General features: G+C 45.2%; 1 protein-coding gene across 4 annotated transcripts in view; it reads right to left on the bottom strand.

The window, feature by feature from the left end:
• The window catches only part of LOC147628739 (uncharacterized), a 140,642-nt gene that overhangs the window by 22,133 nt on the left and 95,347 nt on the right, over positions 1-23,162 (bottom strand). For 3 of the 4 annotated variants that reach the window (XM_086813974.1, XM_086813976.1, XM_086813977.1), the window contains 4 exons: positions 10,900-11,319; positions 9,929-10,788; positions 9,652-9,811; positions 8,285-8,470 (listed from right to left, as the gene is read on the bottom strand). In XM_086813974.1, the coding sequence (XP_086670100.1) occupies positions 8,285-8,470; positions 9,652-9,811; positions 9,929-10,788; positions 10,900-11,319 (1,626 nt within the window). The remainder of the gene's footprint in view (positions 1-8,284; positions 8,471-9,651; positions 9,812-9,928; positions 10,789-10,899; positions 11,320-23,162) is intronic. The other variant, XM_086813975.1, reaches the window with a different exon arrangement.

Raw genomic sequence — 23,162 nt, 5'->3', positions numbered from 1 at the left:
AGCAAGCCCACTTCATTCCAGTGAAGAAGACCATCCCCGCAGATCATATGGCAAGATTGTTTATTCAACAGATTTTCAAGGATTACCCAAATCCATTGTAGGGGATAGAGATCATCGAACTACCAGTTTCTTTTGGAGAGCACTTTTTGACAATATCAGGACAAAGATGAGTTTTTCTTCGGCTTATCACCCTCAAAAAGATAGACAAAGTGAGATTGCAAACCTCACTATTTTGGATATGCTAAAGTGTTATGCTCTCGAAGCAAAGGATCAATGGAAGAAGTACTTGCCATTGGTTGAGTTTGCCTATAACAACAGTGTTCACTCTTCGATAGGCAAAGCTCCTTTTGAGATTATTTATGGCAAACCATTGTTGTTACCTATTTTGAAGACCAAGGAAGAGATCTTCCATGCGGATGAGTTTGTTCAAGATTTGGATACATCCTTACACAAGTTCGGAAGACGAATGAGACATCTCAAGCCAAGCGAAAGAAAGCTACAGATAACCACAGAAGGAAGGTCACTTTTGAAAGAAGGGGTTTGGGTGTTATTGCGATTTGAAAAGGCAAGACTTAGGAAGTCAAAAGTTGAGGAGCTCAAGGAACCCAAGCTTGCCCCAGATTTTATGGACCTTTTCAGGTTACCAAGAGGATCAACGATGTATGTTATTGTTTGGACCTTCCAGACCATTGGAGGATACATGATGCCTTCCTAGTCAATTTATTGAAGCCTACCGCCAAAGGAGCCTGTATTAGAGGATCCACAAGAAGTGGAAGAACAAGAAGAAATCTTACAGACGGAACAGATTGTATTCCATTCTGTGAGAAAAACAGGAAGGACAGTGGTCGGGAAATTCCTCTTGAAGTTTAAGAACTATTCGCCTATGGATGCCAGAAGAGTACTTCAAGGACTACCCAGATATTCCTCGAGCTTATGAGGAAGCAGTAGGTCGAGATATATTTGAAGTACAGGCTTGAAACGTCTTGTGACCAAGACAGACTAAGAGAGAGGGATTGTACCCCTAGCCCTCTTCATTGTATATATTTATACGGAAATGGAATTTATCATTATCTTGCTTATGTAATGGTCTTGATTGGATATGCTCTAGTTTGGGTGGCAACGATGCTTGAGAGCCCAAGGAGCAAGATTTGTATATAGGAGGCAACGATGCCAGAAGACCCATTGGATGACAACGATGCCATGGACGGCAACGATGCCAGATATATTGGACATTTGCAGTCGGCCAGTCATTGTGACCAGATGGCCCAAATGATTGTATTGGATTTCTCAGTTGAACGGTCATTGTGACCAAAAGGCCCAAACGACTGTATTGGATTTCATAGTCAGGCGGTCAATGCAACCGGACGACCCAGATGACTATTGATGAACTCTCGGGCGGTCATAGTGACCAGATGGCCTTGAGGGTAGATTGAGCGGTCCTAGTGACCACATGGCTCAACACGGTTTCGACGTAACCAGACAGAACAATCCATGAACAGGAGGACCATTACTTGTGCATTGCATACTAATGTATGTTTGAATTTCTTTGACTTTGTGTGTTGCTTTTGATGCGTGGACAATGCTTGGATTTATGGCATGTCATAGTCCACTGGGCTCCAGACCATAGTCACAGGGGACGGGGGGCATGGTGTAACAACGGGACGGCGATTCAGGGATGCCGGGACAGCTCGCCATGTGAGACGGGACGGAACAGGACGGTCAACTGACCGTTGCGCGCAGAGTTGACTGCCGTAGCCGTTGGGCACACTGTAGCCATTGAGTAGCCCCTCCCCACTTGGCCCATGGCTATAAGAAGAGCCCCCATATGCTAGAGGAAGATTCAAGACACACCTCCTTGGCACTTGCTCTAGCCTCTTAGCTCTTGGCACTTGCAACTCTCCTCAAGCAAGGCTCAAGGCTCCTCAACTTTCAAGGCTCAAGTGGGAAGCTCATTGGCTCAACCCTCCTCAAGGCTCAAGACTCAAGTGGGCATTGGGCAAGGCTCAAGTGACAAGCTCTCCTCAAGTGGCATTGGGTAAGTTGTAATTTCAAGTTGTCACTTGTCGTCTTGTTGCTCTCCTACACTCACCTCTTGCTCTAGCCTCTCCATTGGCAAGCACACGCCGCGTGCGCGCACACACACACACACTCACCTCTTACTCTCCTACACTTTCTCTCTCTCCTACTTTCACCTCTTGCTTTAGCCTCTCCATTGGCAAGTCTCACCTCTTGCTCTCCTACACTCTCTCTCTCCTACTTTCACCTCTTGCTTTAGCCTCTCCTACACTCACCTCCATTGCTCAAGCCTCCTTGGCACTTGCCTCCATGGCATCTTCATCGCGACCATCCCCCGCACCTCATTCCAGCGGCGCCAATATGAATAGAGGGAGGAGGACCGAAGGTTGGTCTTGGTGGGAAGAGGTCACCTCCGATCATCCTGGAAGTGGAGGAGGCTCTCGCCCATGGTCGTGCAAGCTATGTTCATATAGGCGAACGAGTGGGGCGGATAAAGTGAGAGCTCACCTCTTTGCATGAGCCCAGTCATGAGGTCCGATTTTGTGATCAGGTCACACCGGAGACGAGGAGGCGGCTTCTTGAACGCGTTGCCGCACATGAGGCCTCGCTTTCAAGGAGGAGAGTGCCGCATGTGGCCGCGGATCCCACAACACTAGTGAGGCCATCCCAAGGTTTGGCATCCCCATGTGCATCCACTTCATCGGCACCCGTGGCCGCATCACCCGTCCCACAAGAACGAGACCCAACACCATCCTTCTCCATGCTAACCGCATCCACACACTCACGCCGGCAAAGTACTCTTGAGGGTAGTTGGGACCCCAAGAAGAAGGAAGAGGTGGATACGGCCATAGCCCGCTTCTTCTTTCACGACCACATTGCTTTCCATGCTGCCAGGTAATCAAGAATTAAGATGTCTAGCTTAAGATCTATCATTTTACAATGTTCCTCTTACAAGTCACTTGAACTTTGAACTTTGAAGTTGATCGGTTATTAAATTATTCATTTTTTGTGGATAGATCGGACTACTTCAAGGTTATGGTGAAGAAGATAGGGGAGGATGGTCCAAGCTATACGCCCCAATCATTAGAGTCTTTGTGCACCGCATTGCAAGGAGAAGAGGCTTCTAGAGCAAGCAACAAAAAACATGAAGCGACAATGGGCAAGGAATGGCCTAAAAGCAAGGCCCTGAAGCCAGAAAAGCAAAGCTCAAGAACTTTGGAAAAGCCAGCCATATTTGAATAATATTTATTTGTATAAAGTTTTTTAAGAAAGACAAAAGCAAAGTAAAGAGGAAAGCAAAACAAAAGCATAGCTTTCTGGCAAAAAACAAGGCTCTCCTCAGGTATGAAACTAGTATGAGTCTCTCTCTTTTGATCATGAACAAGAACATTGAAGCATGGCAACCATCATTAAAGATTGGGGTTCATCATCTTCTTCATCAACATCATCGTTGAAACGCAAGTCTTCAGCATTGTTGCTTCCCCATGAGATAGCCTTCCCCCGAAAGCGGCTAGCCGGTGAGGAAGAGCTCCTCTCTGTCCCCATTTTTTTTTCTCCTCTCCTGAGATTGAGCCTTGGTCATGTACTTAAGCCGTTTGGGCTGTAATTTGGTAACAAATGGAAGGATCTTTTCTTGGAAAAACCAAAAACAAAACGAGAGAGAGAGAGAGAGTATATATTTACGTCTATAGAAGACCCAAATGGGTCCACTTACTACGTGCACCCATGTATACAATGAAGAGAGTCAAAGCTCATCATATGCCATCCTCCTCCTAAATGATATACATTGCAACAATGTCCACCTCCTGTTGCAGTAAATCTCTATGGCACCTCAGGATATCGTGGATCTATAGCTGGAGGGTGGGTCTAGATCTCCAAGAACAAGGACACGTAGCTCTCCGTAGAAACTGCGCCCCTCCCTATAGTGACTCCCTAGGTGCGTGGTGCTAGAGGGTTGCGGGCTTGGCAGTGACATTGGTGCTCTCTCATCTAGGTGAGCCTAGCAGAGTGTGCACGCTGGTGCGTGCGTGCGTGCGCGCGCAAGCAGGTAAGTCTAAAGAGAAGGTCAGAGGAAGGAGGGAGGGGATGAGGGGTTGAAACTACAGCCGAATATTTAAAACACTTATGGATAAATTTAAAATTTTGCATGAATTACAAACTTGGAAGAATTGGGAGGATGAGCAACTTGGTGGAATTAAGAAATTTAAAAAGCATTGGAAAAGTCACCCCAAAAAAACAGCAGGAAGGATTTTGAACAAATTTGGAGCAATAAAAGATTCTTGAAAACATTCTAGGAATCGGGAGGAAAGGGAGAAACTAGGAGAAGAGAGAAAAAAAGAAGGAAAGATATATTAACATCTAAAAGATACCAAGAGGGTCGATATACCAAAAGTAGTGCATGTCACCCATGAGACATTTACCTCGGGCTGTGGAAAGAAAAGCCACTTACTAAACTAGGCACTCTTAAAAAGGACAAACTACACCGCATACTACGTTGGCTCTGCATGTACATGGGGGAGTCATGTATTATCATCATTATATAATGGTAGAGTACTCTTGTGTTGTCGACAAAAGACCCAAAGGGTCTATGAGACAAATAGAACATGTAGCCCATGAGAGACCGAAAGTCGGGCTGTGTAAAGAAGAAGAGTAGAAGAGGGAAGAGTGGCTGAAGAAAGAAGAGAGGAAGGGAAGTTATGAACAAAATGAGACAAGTGGAGATGAAGAAAGAAAGTTAATGCAAGGAAACAAGCGTAAAGAGCAAAGCGAGAGAAGCACAATGACTCCCCCATATATCTTAGGGCCTTTGCATTACAGCCACATGGCTACCTTGTAGCTCTCCAATCACATGATTGTTTCTCATATAAGTATCTAGGTTGTTTTCTTTTCCATAAGCTAGACATCTCATGGATTTATTGATATATCTAGCTTTCTTTTTTTCTTTCTTCATTTCTTCAGGTACGTAAAGTATTCTTTCCAATACCCTTCATGATTTCACTTTGAATAAGAATTGACTAGGTTTTCATGCTGTACTGCAAAGACCAATTGAGACTGTTATTGTGAGGGTTAAACTAGGTTTCAACAACCTCAAACAAGGCAAATATGTGGCATTCGTTGGGGCCATGTTGTTTGTTTCTATTGGGTTGGTTCCTGTTGAGTACAAGGATTATGCCTTCTTGTGGCAAAGAGCTGCGACTAGGGAAGCAAGTTTGGATTTGGATTTGGTGGTAGACATACATATGTCTGTTCTCCTCCAATGACAGTAAGAGGTGGGAAGGATGGCTTTCCCCATGATTCTCTCATCATTTTGACGCTCATACACTGAAAGGTCACTCCTTTCTACTTCTACTGCACTATCTCTACTTCTTCCTTCTGCAGAGATGGGAATAGGAACCACAAGCCAGTCCACAATCTCTTTCTTAACCACCAGGAGATCCGTGGGGTTGTAACACTTGGTATCATAGCCACCTAAACGTGGAAGGTGACACAATGCATGGGAGAAGGTCTCAGTAAGCTTTTGTGTTTTGCTTTCCATGGATTCGCAAGATCCAAGTATTCTCTACGCTTTTGTGCTAAGGTCGATTTGATGCATACTCGTCTCAAGGTATTCTCTACGCCATGCTAAGTTCTCATCTCAAGAAAAAAGTTATGCGTTTTAGGGTTCTGCTGACATGTTAGGTTACATGGATTCTGGAAGGGGGAAAATTTGAGATTATGTGTATGGAGGGTTTGTTGAAGAACCCCATGAAACCCTAATCCTCTTGTTTCTCTTGCCTTGCATGACTTTCTCTCACATCCAGGCTGCAGCCAGCAGGTGGTACAAGGCCTGCAGAACGGCAGCAGGTGGTATGTAGCTGTGCGTGAAGATTTTCACGATGTCAGTCACTTTCTGATCACTGCTAGAGATAGAGTGAGAGTCATGTGCGTGAGCCGGGAATAGATTGGGTGTTTTTTTTTGGCCAATCGTGTGCTTTTGAAGCTAAAAGGGGACTTAGAGCTATACATGTAGTTTTTTCCATATAGAAGGGGCCCAAAGTTATTTTTAATAAAAAGCGACCTGTTTTAGTTTAAAATGGTGAGCTGCTTTTAAAAAAAACACACACACAAAAGCACACACTCTTATAAAACTGAATTCCTACACAAAGGCTTAACATACTAGTGACTCCTACCTCATCCAAGGATTTTATCTGCTGGTTGGGGCTCAAATTTCTACTGCACAAATACAAAGGTGGAAATCGATTCCTTGGGAGAGTTTAGCAACTTCATAGTGGGATTATTGTTTCTTTCGAGAAACGGTAGTATTCTAGGTAAATGTAGCATTCCTCAAGACTATCCTCCTCTGTTTTGGACTGAGATTCACAAGGTCCAGCTATGGCAATACTCAAGATCTGAGTAGCCTTTCCAAGTATGATTTTACGCCAGTGAGTTGCTACAAGCACAGTTTTACTTGAGACGAGATTGTTGTGAATGAGTGTTTTACACTTACGATAGCCTCAAGATCTTATTTGGGGTAGGACTGTTGTAGACGTGTTACATTTACAGTAGCCTCAAGAGGAAGCATCAAGAAGTGGTATGTACGGCTTCTTGATGTGGTGGGCTGACCTAAAAGTCCATGTCCTTCAGGTGGGAGTCTAGTTGTGTCAAGGTAGGATTGAGAAGGAATTGATCACTCCAACTTTATCTTTTCTAAAGGGGGGTCTTGTATGGAGTTTATCCTAGTGATATGGAACGCTAGCATATGCTACATGTAGGGTTCCTCGATACATCTATATTCCTATTTGGTGGATTTCTAGACCAAAGGGAAGCAGTAGTTGATTTGGGAAATCAATTACAAGAAGGAAGGAAGAATGTGATTGTGGATTGCAGATGACCAGAGAGAGTGTTATGTAGTTGCTTGGTATTTGCAACTATGATTGGGTCTATGTTCTGGGAAAAATAGTTGTGCTTTACCACATGCAGGTAAAGTGGTTATGCTTTACTAGACGCTTGTTAAAGCTTCTTTGCTTCACAGAGACAATTCTGAGGGATCTTGATGTGCGTACATATACTTTGTAGAGGTCCAGACTCAGAGCAGATCTTGCTAATATTGAGATCAGTGGTTTTTTCGGATAGATTTATTCTCCCAAGAAGGTTCAGTTTGTATGCCGGAAGAGTTTGCTAGCAATCTTTGGTAATCTTTCAAAAGACTTACGAGCTGAGGAGCGATGGATTTGTAAGGCGTGTGTGAGGTAGGTTCTGGTTGTATGGGATACCACAATCTATCACATGTGTGGGTTTACAAGTTTCCGTCGGGCATATGTTTTAGCCTCTGATGGGATAGTTATCCAGAACTCATATTTACTGGATAGTAAAACTAATGTTTTACTCACCTTGGTTTTGAAGCAGGTGTACTAGCCTCTGACGTTGCAGATGTTGATCTAGTTTTGTTGGCCACACCTCCAATGTGGCAGATGTACAGTTTATTGGCTATGCTTTTGACGTGGCAGGTATCCAATAGATATATGAGCAGTGGCTAGAGATCCAGCCAGTTCCTATGACAAAGTTATGAGTGGAGAGAGAGACATGTGAACCAGAGCATGGAGTCAATTGTCACATGTAGTTTAAGTTTTTCCGGTTGCCAAGTATTTCATGTCGTAGGCTGAAAGAGACGCTGGGAGCTAAGGATAGCATTGTAATTCCTCAAGAGTTTGTTGAGGTTGAGGACTTATTTTATGTTCCAAGACTTGACTTGGGAGAGAGATGCTAGTTTATAGCATAGATTCTCTAATTTTCTTTCTTTTAGACAAATTTTATTTCAAACTGTGGAAACATCTAAGGAGGGCAAGTATGTTATGTACTTGGTTACTAATCATGGGATTAGTGGGCCTAATCCAACAAGGTTAGGGGAGCCCTAGGATTAGAAGAAAGCAAGCTAATACGGATGACTAAGGTTATTATTAATAAATCCATGTGTACTTGCTATTTATAAGAGTTTGGTTATTTATAGCAATAGTAGATCGGCATGCCGAAGGACAGGCATGGATCCGTGGGAGTCAAACCTTAGCCCCTGGCTCGAGGGTGGTTCAAAGCATAGAACCTATGGTTGGGAGGTGAGTTAGCCTACACCCCTCTTAGGGGTTTTGTATTAATCACTCATGTTTTGCATTTAGGAGATCCGAGGGGTTGTAACATTAACCGGAAGGGATCTAAAGCCCAGCACATCGAAGAACCCCACAGCAGTACATAGTGTTTTAATATCCATTTCAAAGGCATTGAAAAGCATTACTACCTTTTGAACAGCTGCAAGAGACTCAGGGAGCTCCATATGTGTGCATGCTATGTTTGCAATGAGGATGATGGTGAAAACTTGTTTAGATTGCTGTTGTTGTTGCAAAAGTTCTGGCACAAATGCAAGGCACTGCACCATGGCAGGAACACCTTCCACCATCATGGAGACAAGTTGTGGATCATAACCCTGCAAAATTTTCCAAGCATATAATTTGAGTAAAAAAGCCTTTAACACTTTCATGATGCAGCTTAAACAATAAAGCTTTTAAATTTTCTTTTTTTGTTTATATCTAAATGTCAGGGTTGGAACTTGTGCCTACATATCAAGATGGATCTTAAGAAACTCCTCCATATCTATTTGGTGACTCATAACCCTTGGCCCTCGAATAGAGGCATACCAGACCTTCCCCTTCGACACCACAAGCATTTGAAGCTCGTTCAAAAAGCGCACTCTTCATACATTTTAAAATTCCTTGCAAACCTTCTCTTTAGTCTTGCATAATGTTACCTTAGCTAAGTACTAGCCTCCAGGCATTGACAAGACTATGTTGTTTGATTCTATTTTTTACATGATTGTATGGATAATGTAAAGAGCATCATGCCATATGAAATCACTGTCTGTGAGCTCCATGCAACCATTAGAGATCTGGCTAGGTGTCTCGTGCATCCCATGTGCGAAAAAACGCTTTCTACACAACTTCATAGTAACATGATGCCCATTTCAACTGCCAAGTGTTGCTTCTATTGCCCTGTCATGGTTTCTCACTTGCATCTTGTATAGATTGTCAGAAAGCTAGCTGACAAGGTGATCTCTATTCCAACTGCTCGCATGAGACATCAACCAAGGATTGCGTCAACCATCAGCCACCCACGGCAGATGCTTGACACTATGGGCAGGTGAACGGAGAGACTTGGTAAGGTCTTGTCCATGTGGCCACTAACAAGAAACCGACACAAACAAACAATTTGCCATTTCCTTTATCGAATAGCTGTAGCCCAGCTGTGAAGGTAATTCAGCAGTCATGCTTAACAAGTGTTGCTTTTGTATGCCAGACGTGGTGCCAACTTAACCCCCTAAAAAGGCAGGCACCCGCTTGTGAACCATGCCTAGATGAGCCCTAACCCTTCCCTTTCCGCAACTCTCTCCACCTTTAGCATCACGAACAAACTTCTAAACACTCAAATAGTGAGACTACTCATTCACAGATTTACATACCATGAGCCTAAAAAATGCATATCTAAAATTTGAATGTAAATCTGCATAGTCTAAACAATCAATTGAAAACCTAGACAGTTGGAGCTGCTTAAGACCCTATATGTTAGGCATAACACAGAGACGAAACCACCATGAATAATGCTCTGATATACCTGGAAATGTAGAAGTTTGAGAAGTAGATGATTTGTTTCCAAAAAAGACGAAAGAAATCCGCATATCATCTTACGAGCCTCAAGCAATGGTCCGGGCCTAACATCATCACCAAAGCCAACGTTTGGCAAGCATGCTTCCAGAAGTATCTGGCATACAGCACTGAATAGAGAAGTGTTACTGCAAAAATCGCCCCCCAACACACACACACAAACACACACACAATGCACAATTCAAGACATGCATTTTATAAAATGAAGCTAAAACAAGGAAAAGCACCTGTCTTGAGCCATCAGAGCTGAGGTAACTTCCTCCCATTTCAAAGTATGTTCTCTTGCCACCCCATCTGATGCTACTCCTAAACAAACTCTGCGGTTGACCGTAAGTAATTCGGAAAGGACATTCAGAACAACAGACAGTAAAGGTGTTCGATATACTTCTAATTTGCAGGCTAGTAAAGTCAAAGGCTGTTGCACAAGATCATTGTAAGTTCCTATCCTTGAGGTATCTAATTCAAAGACCAGAGCCTTGATTTGTGCCGTCACTAACCCAGTCTCACTATTAGCCTTCAAGTTCTGTGACGTATCCAGAATCACCTCAACAAATGCAGGGAGTAGTGTTTGTCTCAGAAGAGGTTGAAGGCTTTTGAACCATATGCAGAATTTATCTTGCAGACACCGCTTACATTGAAGGTCCAAAAGCTTCGGAACTAGCTCTTTTATAACTAGCACCTGATACTCAACCAGCTCTCCATAGTCTTGCTCTTCACGGCTACTTGAGTTGAGATAGAAAAAACTCAATATTTGAAGTGCAGGCAATGGATCCACCAAAGCATTTCTCATTGCTCTTCTGGCCAAATCCACTGTCAAAACCAAAGCTTTCTCAGGGACTTGTACATTTTTGATGCTCATACTTTGTAGGCTTTCATAGAGGGTATCCTTTCCCCCTAGACCCTTGTCCCTAGACCAATTTCTCAAACGTTCTGAGGTTGTGATCAAGGTTCCCGCCCACTCCAGATCATCAATCGCAGGTACTCCTTCAGCAAGTTCACTAAAGCAACTGAAGGAGTCTATCAGGCCTTCAAGAAGAGCTGGGACATGAAGCCGTTCCGGAAATAGTGCAGCAGCCAAGCTTAGCCACTGCATAAAATATCTTCCCAAAAAGGGGATTACTCTTCAGCTTCCCTTCCTTTTAAAGGGTGTTCTGAATATACTCTTCAGCTTCTTTTCCTTTTAAAAAAAATTGCATACCTGGGGAAATAAATGCTCAAAGTCAAGCCATCGTTTTTCCATGTGGTGAACAAGATGTTGAAAAGGTATCCTGGCCAGAAGATTTGGCCACCAACTCCCTTCACATTCTGTTGGACTGAAGAACAAAGTGAGGGTGCTCTCAGAACCACCATCGACTCCCATGTTGCGCAAAACTCTCTCTCTGCACAGCATGTAGTATGACACAAGGGCTTCCCTTACTATGGTATCAGCTGTCGATTTCACCTTCTTGACATCCATGCCATCTGTTTCCAACTTTGGAGTTAAAGAGGGGATTGTCACCATTGAAGCTTCCAGAAACAAACGAGGCAGGGGTAACATCCTGAATGTTTGAGAACCAGCCTTTCCATGGACAAGGACAGCTGGGGCATCTGCATATGCTTGTATGACTTGGATCAATAGCTGCATAAAGATAAAAAAGAGATTAGATTATGTTGAGGCAAACAATTTGAGTGGAGCTTCTAACTCTCACCCTCAACGGATCCCTCCCCTCTCCCAACCCCCTTCTGCAAAGTAGAGCATGCCCTAGTTTAGTTTAGTAGTGTCAGATCCAAGGCCACTTTCATCCCCGTTTCAAAGAAAAGTTTGGTTCCGTCAACAAGGTTATTATTGTATACGCGGAAGCCTCGCTGTACTAATCCACAGCCCTAAGCCTACTTACTAAGCAAAATGCTGATGCTTAATGCAAAGATAAGACAAAGAGAGAAAGGAGAGATGAAGAGTGTATACAGTATATTGATATGATACAAAAAGATGATGATATGTCTGTACAACTGCTGAGGCCTTTGGCCCTCCCAAAAGACGGACTTATGACCTTCTACTCACTAACTTTCTATCTTTTACTGACTGCCTATGGACCTGCCCCTGAAGGGGGATCAGATGCTATGAATGGACTTGGCCAGCCTTTATATAGGCTCTGTTTTCTGCCCTGGACCAGCCTGACCTGTGCTGTCAGCAAGTCCCATGTGTCCACAACCCAGATAAATCAGGTATGTATGCTGAATATGATGGTCGGCCAGCCCGGATGTTGCTTACGACTGATGATGCTTTCGGCCTTCTGTAGGGGACATAGAACCACCCAAATGATGGCCAAAACTGAGAACATGTGGGCTGATGCATGGCTGAGCCTTTGGGTCTACTTGTGGAGCTTCTAAACTGTATGAGCCTGCTAGTGCCCTACTAGACCAACCTAAAATGATGCCTAAATCAGGGATTGACTATGGAGACTAGCCGTGGCCATGTGTGTGCACAATGCACATGACATCCCCTCCTACTAAACTTGATGATGGGTTGGAAACCTTCATCCTTCCTCACTGGACTTCTGACTTTGAATTGTGATTACTTTTATTCTCATATTTTGACTACTTTTTCTTTTGATACTTTGACTTTGACTCTTAGGCTGAAAACCTTGCACTTCCCATCATAGTCACATGAAAACGCGTTTCTAGAGTGAGAAACCCCGAAACGCAAGAAACGTTTCGAAACGTTTTAGAAACTCCTAATTATTTTGGTTTCTCAAAAAAAAAAGTTTCTCAAAACGTTAAAAGTTCCAATTGTTTGGAACTTTAGCAATGCAAAATTATATAGAAAAAAAACCGAAACCTTGGCGTTTCTTAGCCGAAGGCCGAAACGTTTTGCCCCGAAACCCCGAAACGTTTCTGGTGACTATGCTTCCCATATCCACTCCAAGCCTAGTTAAAAAATGTGCATCTGTTCCACTGTTGTCCCCATGCCTTCAATGGCCTTTCCCCAAACACATCCATGGTCTTCTTCTGCAGAGATGATCCTGCCTGTTGGAAATGTTCCTGAGAGCTAACTAATATGCCCCTTTGAGCATATACTCCCAGAGCTGCCTTCCTTTGGCATTGCGTAATGCTGACCCGCTCCATGACTGCTACCCTAGCTGTGCTCTTCGTTAGGATCTGTGCACCTCCTTGGGACTACTAGTGCTTAGTTGGGCTAAGCCTGATGCTCTAATACCAATGTCCCATGCGCAGAAGCCTTGTACTAATCACAGCCCTAAGCTTACTTACTAAGGGACATGTTGATGCTTAATGCAAAGATAAGATAGAGAAGAGAGAAATGAAGTGTGTATTCAGAATATTGATATCATACAAAAAGGTGATGATGTCTGCACAACTGCTGAGACCTTTGGCCTTCCCAAAAGATGGACTTATGACCCTCTACTGACTGACTTTCTATCTTTTACTGACTGCCAATGGACCTGCACCTGAATGGGGATCAGATGCTATGAATGGACTTGGCCTAGCCTTTATGTAGGCTCTGTTTTGAGCCCTGGACCAGCCCGGCCTGCCATCGGCCAGTCCCATGTGTCCACGACCCAAGTAAATCAGGTATATATACTGAATATGGTGGTCGGCCGGCCCGGATGATGCTTACGACTGATGTAATGCTGTCGGCCTTCTGTAGGGGGGATAGAACCACCCAAATGGCTGATGCATGGCTGAGCCGTTAGGTCTACTTGTGGAGCTTTTGCTTGCTTGAACTGTATGATCCTGCTAGTGCGATACTAGACCACCCTAAAATGATGCCTAAATCAGGGATGAACTATGAGGATTAGACATGGCCACGTATGTGCACGTGACAATTATTGAGTATGATGTCACCAATGATGTGTTCCATGAGATTTGCAAACACACACACAGAGATTCGTGTGTCTACATATGTAGACGTGAAGCGCACACGAGATGGACAATCAGATGAGGCTGAAATAAATTATACTACTATTGAGTGTGAAGGATTAGTAATGGTTTATGTTGTATTCACAGATTCAGCTGACTTTAAAACAATCTTTTAATGAAAGCATAGTATCACTCATCGTAATCCTCTAAAATATCCGGTTGAATTCTAATTTCCAATCATTCCTTCATCGGTGTACTTATGGCATCATTGGCAACTAGAACGCTCACCACCTGTCCACTGAGGGACCTTTTCGATAGTTCCTAACTCGTAGTACTCGAAAATATATTCACTTATAAAAATCCAGATGGACTCTCCGTTGAAGACCAGCAAGATCAACCAACAGATCCATATAAAAGAGCCATGGACTCATCCGTTGAGGACCAGCAAGGTCAATCAACCAGATCTATGCCCGAGTTCAGAAAACAACTCTAACACCTTGTTCCATTTTTTTCCTCGACGCACGCGTGGGTATCTTCGGCGACCCTTCACCACAGGATTCTCATTTCATTGCCGGATTCGCACCAAGGGACCCATCTCAAAATATCCTCAAGATCACATAGATCAGGAAATTTTTGTACATACATTACCCAAGGGCAACATAGAGTACAGAGGATGCCACAAATATAGATCGGCATGGTTGTCAAACCTCTTTGAAAGATACAAGGAAGAATCTAAACCCTAGATGGGCAAGATTGCTTTAGCACCACTGGACACCATACTTGATTCCATTCTAGTTGCATTCCATTTTTTCCTTTAAAAAAACCAAAGAAAGAGATGCTTTAATTGGTAAAAAGAAAAAACTCTTATGTGAAAATTTTATACGAGTTTTGGTTAGGTGTTCTTTTTTTCAAATTGTAACATTGGGTGGCCATAGTACATGGAAAGGCCTAGAGGCCTGAAGGCTACCACCTTGCATGTAGCCAGTTTTGGAAGGTGATGAGGGAAAAGTGTCATAAAGTAATGGAGAAAGGGAAAATCTTTGTACACGTGTATGTACTCTGTGTTTTTGCTGCCTTACTAATTTAGGATTGTTGGGGCTGATTTCGAAGGCTAGATTGATGAGGGGATATGCAACCCTTGGCTCGCTAGAGAGGCAATGCTCACAGACACAGTTTCAAAAGCTGAGTACGAAGCTTTGGCTATTTGATACTCTAGTTAAACCTGCACTATTGTATGGTGCGCCCATCTAGGGTCCAAGCTTATACTACAAGCTTATAGTACACAAGGAGACAAGAGGAGAGAGCCAGCCGGTACAGATACAGAGAAGGTATATGATGGGTGAAAGCCGGTGGAGACACCCCTAGTGGCGATGATCTCGCGCATGATTAGGAGTAAGCCATCAGTGCCACATGAGATTGTGCGGGCAGAGATTTGGGCTGCACCGATAGTGACAGAGGCTCTATTCCAGACAGAGAAATATTGGCACAGGCTATGGGAGCTTCCACTAGATACATGAATCCAGGAACATGCCCATATTCACCTTATAAGAAAGTGCAATTTATAACCTCATGGTAGTCATCCACAAGAAAATAAACCATCAACTCCATTATGCATACTATAGACTAGATACTACCACATCCCCACTAGCGTCATCAGTGCCCAATGGTGTGTGTGACCTAGATGAATCCAGGAACATGCCCAAATTCACCTTATTATAACAAAGTGCAATTTATAACCTCATGGTAGTCATCCACAAGAAAAAACCATCAACTCCATCATGCATACTATAGACTAGATACTATGACATTCCCACTAACGTCATCAGTGCCCAATGGTGTGTGTAGAACTTGGTAATAATATATGCTCCCACACAGACACACTCCACGAGCGCGCGCGCACACACACAAGAGCATACATTTATACAAAGGTCTGTGTCCTGAGTTTCTGTCAGAGCTCGAGAGGATCATTACATATGTCGATGCCTTGTTTACAATTAGATTTGGGGGAGGTTCCATTGCCTCTTCCAAGTTGGGTTTGGACCACTTTCCAAGATCATGGACTTCCCAGATCAGAGATGCCTCGGACTTTCTCTTCCAGAGCTCTACAGAAATAGGGAGTCCATAGTGAGATCTAGATCAACTGTGCTTGCTCGAGGAGAGCTCTCACCGACTTCTTCCAGACCAATGCTCCGAGGCATAGTCACAACGGATGGGGGACGATAACGGGGGGACGATAACGGTGGGACGGCCATATGTAGGGAACGGGGACGGGGGTAGGAACGGCACTTAAAAATTACTTTGTCAGTACCACCCACTCGCCTATATGGGCAAAGCTTGCATGTCCATGGTTGTGCACCACCTCCATGAGGGGATGGGGTGTGATTGACCTCATCTCACCATGTCCATCCCGTCGTCCTTCTACGGGTAGTTGGAACTTGAAGAGCCACTGCCATGAGGAGGATGCCATGGATGATGGATGCCTCCTTGTCACTTGATAGCTTGAGAGAGAGAGAGAGAGAGTGAGTGAGGCTTGAGCCTTGAAAGTTGAGGGAGAACTTGAGTGTGAGGATGGGTGGGGGTGTGTGTGTGTGTGTGTGTGTGAAGCTTGAGAGAGAGTATGTGTGAGGGAGAGTGTCTTGAGAGGCTACAACTTGCTTGTGTGAGAGCTTGAAACTTGAGACCTTGGCCCTTGAGGCTTGCCGCTTGAGGGAGAGAGAAAGAAAGAAAGAAAGAAAGAAAGATTTTATTAACGTCTTCCAAAAGACCGAACTCGGCCTATGAGACAAATCGGAGTACCTGTATGGGGTTATCCTCTGTCATCCCAACAAAATGAAAAAGTACTGAATAAAAAAGCTGAATCTGGGTGTGCAGGGGATGGAGCTCTATTACTAGGAGAATGCAAAGCTATATGCATGGAGTATACAATCATGATATGCAACCTAGCTAGCTCCATCCTGTACCATACTGGGGGTATAAAATGGTATACATCAGTGAAGGGGGTGTCCACAGCTCCCTGAAGAACATGCCTGGGTGTGCTCTGAAGCGAGCCAGTCGCTCCGCACCCTCTCTGTGAAACTGAGCTCTGATCTCTGTCATCTCTCTCTGGTATAGGCGTGGTGTCCGAAAGCCAGGTGTCCTCTGTCTCCTGCGGGCTCTAAGTGTCTCTGCTCTCTGGAGAGTAATTCCCTGCCGTGTAGGGGCTGGGAGGGGTATGGATCTCTGAAAAAATGTAGTAATCTGTGTCTGTCGCCCCCCCTTTGGAGCTGTCTGAGCCTGTAATAATGTCTCTCTGTGGCGCTGTATGTCTAGAATGTATCTCCCCAGTATGCGCTGGTCTGCTGTCTCAAAGATCTGGCGTAGGGAATGTGGCTCTCTGAATAAAATGGGATATCTCTCTCTGATGGCTGTATATGCTCTGCATCTGCATACATAATGCTCCTCACTCTCCACCTCCTCTCTGCACAATCTGCATACCCTCTCCTCTCGGGGGATCCGTGCTGCTCTGCCAGTCTCAATCTCCAATCGGTGTGATGAAACTCTGAGCTGACCAATAGCCACTCGGGAGCCGTGTGGTAAAAAGCCCTCCATGTATCTAGGCCTCTCTATAAATCCATCATCAGTGATACTCATGAAGTGATCTCTGTAGTATAGCATCTTCGGTGGAAGAGGCTGTGTAGGCGATATCCATGTCTCTCGTGTATAGAGCTGCCATAGATCCTGTCTCAATACTCTGTTCCTCTCACTATGAGAGAGACGGATATGTGGTGCATCCCTGTCATACTGGAATGGTGGTAGATGATCCATGTCTAGGCCATGCTGTGAGAACCAATGTGTGACCTGTGCATACCATGATCCTCTGTCTCCTGCCTCAGCCAACTGTCTAGATGCCTGAAAAGCTCTGTATGATAATCTGTCCTGTGGCATCTCTCTGAATCTGTCTAGCAGGCATATAGTCTGAAATATGGCCTCTACCATCATAGGAGGCGCAGCAAACTCTGCTCGGATAATGTCATGAGGTACTGACGGTTTGCTGCGTATCATGCGTGCCATCATGAGAGCCTGTGGTCTCTCTATCTGTGTCCACCAATGGGTAGCAAGGCCTGGCGCCCATACTGCTGCTCCATACATCAATGCCGGTGTGACTAATGTGTCAAATAGCCACCCCTTCGTCCGGGGCTCCTGAAAATGCGCCTGGTGGCACTGTCTCTCTAGCATAGCCAATGCTGCATATCCCCGTGTCAATCTAGCTCTGGCTGCTGAACCCATGGTAAAGCGTGTGGCTGCTGCAGAGAAGGTAACCCCTAGGTACACGTATGATGTCACCACCTCCACCTGGCATCCGGCGAGAGTGAATGTCAGCTGACTCCTGCCCTGTCTCGATGTATGAAAGACCATAACCTTGGTTTTCCCAAGGTTCACAGTAAGACCCCTCTGTGTGCAGAAATCATGGAGTGCATGTAGATGCTGCTGTAGACCACCTGGGGACTCAGACACTAATACAATATCATCAGCATAGAGCATAATATGTACTGAGGTACCTGCTAAATCAACTCCATCTCCGCCTCCCCGTGTAATGAAGTCAGCCACCTCATCAATGTATAACCCAAATAGCGTGGGGGAAAGTGGGCATCCTTGCTTCACACCAATGGTGCTAGCAATAGTCTCGGACATACCTCCTGGACATCTGACTCGCCCAAAAACCTGCTCATATAATGCATAGATGCCCCATGTCATATCTGCTGGTATGCCAAGAGACTGCAGGCGCTGAAAGAGCCTCTCTCGTGGTACTGTGTCAAATGCCTTGCGGAAATCCACAAAGCAGCAATAGAGCTTTCTCTTCCTCACTCTGGCCTGATCAATCATACATCTCAAAGTGAATACATGGTCAGTGGTAGAGAAAGCTCTCCTGAAGCCTGCCTGCCCTGATGAGCGTAAACCTGCTCGCTCAGCATATAAGCTAAGCTCCTGCTCCAGCACTGCACCATAGAGTTTGGCCAGCACGTGGCCAACCATAACCGTCCTGTAGTTGCTCGGATCGAGCATATCCCCTGTTTTGTGAATCGGCACAATGGTGTGCATCGTCCACTCCGCAGGCAAACCCTCTGCTAGTGCCCTGTTAAACAGGTGTGCAAGAAAAGGAGCTAAAGAATCTACTGCATATATGAGATGCTCACCCTGCAGGCCCATATGGTCGGCGGCCCGTCCATGCTGTAGGCGGCGGATAGCTTCCTGTACCATCGAGTGGGTAAAGAAGCTAGCTGTGGTAGGTCGAGGCTCCTGTGGCTGAGGTATAGGTGGCTGCTGTGGGGCATGGTATAGACCCTCTGCATATGTGTGCCATGTCTGTGGGTCTGCAATAGGTGTCGGGGTCCGGGGCTCTCTAAAGTGCCGCCATGAGACAGGGCTATCTCTACTCATGAAGAAATGAAAGATCTCTAGCTCCTGTATCTCTGCGAAGGCCCGCCTTTTGCGGCGAGTAAGTCTCCTCATCTCTCTCCTCGACTCCTGCTCTGTGATGGCTCCCAAAGCTCTCTGTATGCGGAGTCGTGAGTATAGGGCTCTGCACTCGTCATCATACCATCTGTTCTGGGGCATAGTCCCAGGTCTCACAGGCTCTCCTGAGTGTACACGATGTGGGAAGCTCTGTAATGCAGCCGTGTGTAGGAGTGATGCGAGCTGGGCTGTAATGGTATCCATAGATGCCAGGGGATCCATGAGTAGGAGCCCATCCTCTACTCTGCCAGTGTATATGTCTGCCATGTCATGTGTGAAGTAGATGGTAGTGTGTGGCGTCGGTATGTGGGGGACTGGTGATACTGGTGATCCGGCTAGTGAAAATGCCAAGTATGTATGATCTGCCCCAATAGGACGAGGTGGAATGGAGAATGAGGTGACAAGCTGTGATGCCTCCAAAGACCCCATAATGTAGTCTACCACCGTGTGAAGCTAAAGCTTGAAGTGTAATCGGGAGTGTGTGTGTGTCTTCTTATAGGGAGGGAGGCAAGAGAGAGGCCAAGGCCCAAAGCCTCAAAGGCTCAAGGCCTATGGGCCAAGGCTAAAGGCCCATGAAAAGCCCCTCCCAAACGGCCAAAAAAAAAGGTCAAAAATGTGACCATTGCCCAAATAGTAACCTGCAAGCGTTCCCATGCAGCCGTCCCCCACAACCGTCCCCTCTTGGATCCGTCCCCGGAACGCCGTCCCTCGTGAGGGACGCCCAGTTAGGGACGTCCGTCCGTCCCCGTCCATCCCCGTCCCACAGTGTTCCCGGGACGACGTCCCCCCGTTCCAAGGGTCCGTCCCCTCTGTCCCCTGTGACTATGCTCCGAGGGCCGATCCACCCACCATACCCGGACCACAGGCTAGTGCAAGAGCTCGACCGAGAGCTGTGACACTCAACAGAGCCACTGAGTTATGCAGAGCTCGACACCCCAGACCCCATGGCCCTCGCCCATGGCCATGCCACCACGGGAGGATCCGGGCCATCATCTCCCATCATCACAGGACCTTCTTGCACCGGCTCAGTTTCACCACCTTGAGCACCATGTCACAACCGCCCATGAGGGATCTATTAGGGTGATATGAGAGCTCTCTGCTCATGTACCTAGATCAGATTTTATAGTTCAAGATTTTTGTTATCTTTCTTTATCACTATTTTGTACCAGGATGATGTATCTAATGGATATGATGTAACCTTCTGGTCTCATAGATCATTTTGGTCTTTTGAAGACGTTAACACAACTTTCTTTCTCTCAGGAGTGACACTAGACAGAGTCATGCAGCTATCTAGAGCCCCATGCCCTCGACCTCGTGGTCCCCGCCCAAGCCTGCGTCACTGCAGGAGGATTAGAGCCATCATCTCCTACCACCGCACGACTTTCTCCCACCGGCCTAGCTTTACCACATTGGGTGCCATGTTTGTCACGTGCACACCCTATGGGTTGTACAAGTGACATGGCATCCATAAGCATTAATCCATTTATCCAAGAATTTACAACATATAACACGTGTTTGGGGCTTCTACAGCACCAACAGCAGGTACAGCATTTAGAGCATTTATCACATCAGTTTGTGGACTGTGGAGCCAGCCGACAGGACCTGGTCAGCAGACGACTGCAGTAGTAGAGCATTTATGAAGTCGTGAGCATTTATGACAGCCGACAGCAGTATTCAGCAGCCAACAGCAGTATTTTAGGCATTTAATGTAGTCATGGAGTCCCTCACAACTAGCCGACTGCTGTACAGTACCTGACCAGCATCCAAATTCCAATATATATAGGAGTTCATCATTTCAGTCATGGAGCATCGAAGCATCTTGCATTCTTCTCAGCGTTTTCCCTCCTAGGGAGCAAAAGGAGTCAACAGTTCAGCATCATCATCAACAGTTCAGTATATTCAGCATTCCGCCATCGTCTCCTGCCTCCTACATAGAGGAAAGCCAGCATTCCAAGGGTGGACCTCAGCATTGGAGACGGGAACAGTCATTCATCATCCGCATTCAGCTTATCTCTCTTCCCGAGATAGATACTCATCTAGGGAAAGCATAGATCTATTTACAAATCTTCATTGCAACTCATCGATTTAATATAGTTGCATTGCATTGCATTGACACCATTGTCTATCTCTCAAGTATAATTAAGTATAGTTTAGTTTAGCCTAAGGTTGTTTTACTACGATCAATCTCCCGCATGTCACATTGGTATCAGAGCATTACAGGGTAACCAGCCTTAGTTCATGTTCATTCCGTAAGCCATTCAATAAGCCAATATGTTAGTCGCTTCCACTGACTTAAATCCAGTTCTCAAGATCTTGCAGGCCATCCTTAGGGTTTCCCCTTAGGCATACATCAATAACCCATCCATCTACATTCTTGCATAGCATATAGGGTTGCACACGACTTGCATCAGCATAGCAGTCATCCTAGCAGTCAATCTAGCATCTTGCATCTGCAAGGCATACAAGTTTTACCCATGAGTTTTTTGGGGAAGAATGACATCTATCATCAAGGGAGCAAATGGTTTTGGGCTTCAACTAGTAGCAGAGAGAGAAAGAGAGAGAGAGATTCAGGCCGCGCCTACTGTCCTATCGACCGCCCATCCCTTTTTGTACCCGCTCTCCTGCAGAGCCGCCTACGCCAGCTGTACTGCAGCCGCTTGCACCAGCCCGACTATATGCCTATGGAGAGAACCGGCCAAAAACAGCCCTGTACGAATCTCTTCAAGCGACCCTCTCCACACTGCCAGCCGCCTTGCCCTTTCTAAAAGCAAGAGAGAGAGAATAAGGGAGAGAGGCGTGTACTTCCAAAAATGGAGTAGCCCCAAACACCATTAAGCTTTTACAAAGGGGAGGCTTCTATTTATAGGAAAAAGTGAGCCTCTAACCAAGCAAACTGACTCTAGAACTTTCCAGATCAGTTTGGTCAATTTTTGACCATTTTTTGGTCAGTTCAGCTTACTTTTTGGATCTAGTTGAAACTAGAGAGAGGAGAGATAAAAATAACTCATTAATTATGAGTTTAAAACTCCTCCACACATGTGAAATAGGCACCTCCTTCATGAGGGGAGATCCCCACACTGAGGTGTCAAAAATGCATCATTTCTTCTAAATATCTCTTAATTTTTAACTAATAACCTTGTACTCAGTCAACTCAAAACTTTATTCCCTTGGTCCCCCTTCACACTTGGGAATGTCCACACATTAACCTTTTGTCCGGGCACCCAAGTATGAACAATTAACTGTTTATCTTTCTCACCGACCACCATGCTCACACTTGTGCTGTACCAATTTCACAAGGTCATGACATACCCCCCTCTTGAAAAATGGCAAGCATCCTCGATTGCAATCTGGTGATACAGCAAGACATCCAAAGTGAAAAAGTACAATATGGCAAGATCAGCGTCCCAATCTCTCTAAGCCATGCATATGTAGCAACATTCACTGCAAACCAATGGTGTGGTAATAGTCCAAGTTGTATACCACTGTGAACCATACACAATCACAACATCCAATGTGACTAGTACACATATATCATAGAAGTCCCACAAACAGATGTACTGTCAGCCATCAGTACCTTTGGGTGAGACAAAAGCTGCACCAAGCGACCTCTAGATGTCATCTGAGCCTGTGTGTATCAAGGGAGCAGAGATGCTACCCCCCTCTTGAGCATCAGGCAATGCTCCAGACCCATGCTCTGCTAAACCTAAATGAGCTGTAGCAAGAGTCGGCTCCAACTCAAAGGCATCGAGATAAAGCTGCAATACCTGAGGTGAATCTGCTAAGTCACCCTCCTCCATCCACTTCGCATCCATCAATGAATAGTTCTTGAACTTCACAAGATAACGACGGGAAACTTTACCTCGTACCTTTCTTTCCTTATGTGCCAATATCTGCTCTGGAATAAGAACCTCATCAAGTTCCTCAACTTCCGGCTGAGCCTCATCTGATACATCCTCAGGCACATCCCTACGGAAAGATCTAAGTAGACTCACATGAAATGCATTGTGAATCCTCCAGTGATCTGGTAGCTTCAAACAATAGGCCACCTCACCAATCTTTTCCAATACTTGAAAAGGTCCATAATAGCGCATGTTCAACTTACGGAATAAG

The sequence above is a fragment of the Cibotium barometz genome, chromosome 19 (assembly GCF_041138505.1).
Source record: "Cibotium barometz isolate CiBa-2024 chromosome 19, ASM4113850v1, whole genome shotgun sequence".
In the NCBI taxonomy this organism is placed as follows: Eukaryota; Viridiplantae; Streptophyta; class Polypodiopsida; order Cyatheales; family Cibotiaceae; genus Cibotium; species Cibotium barometz.
This window is presented reverse-complemented; position numbering and strand designations above follow the sequence as displayed.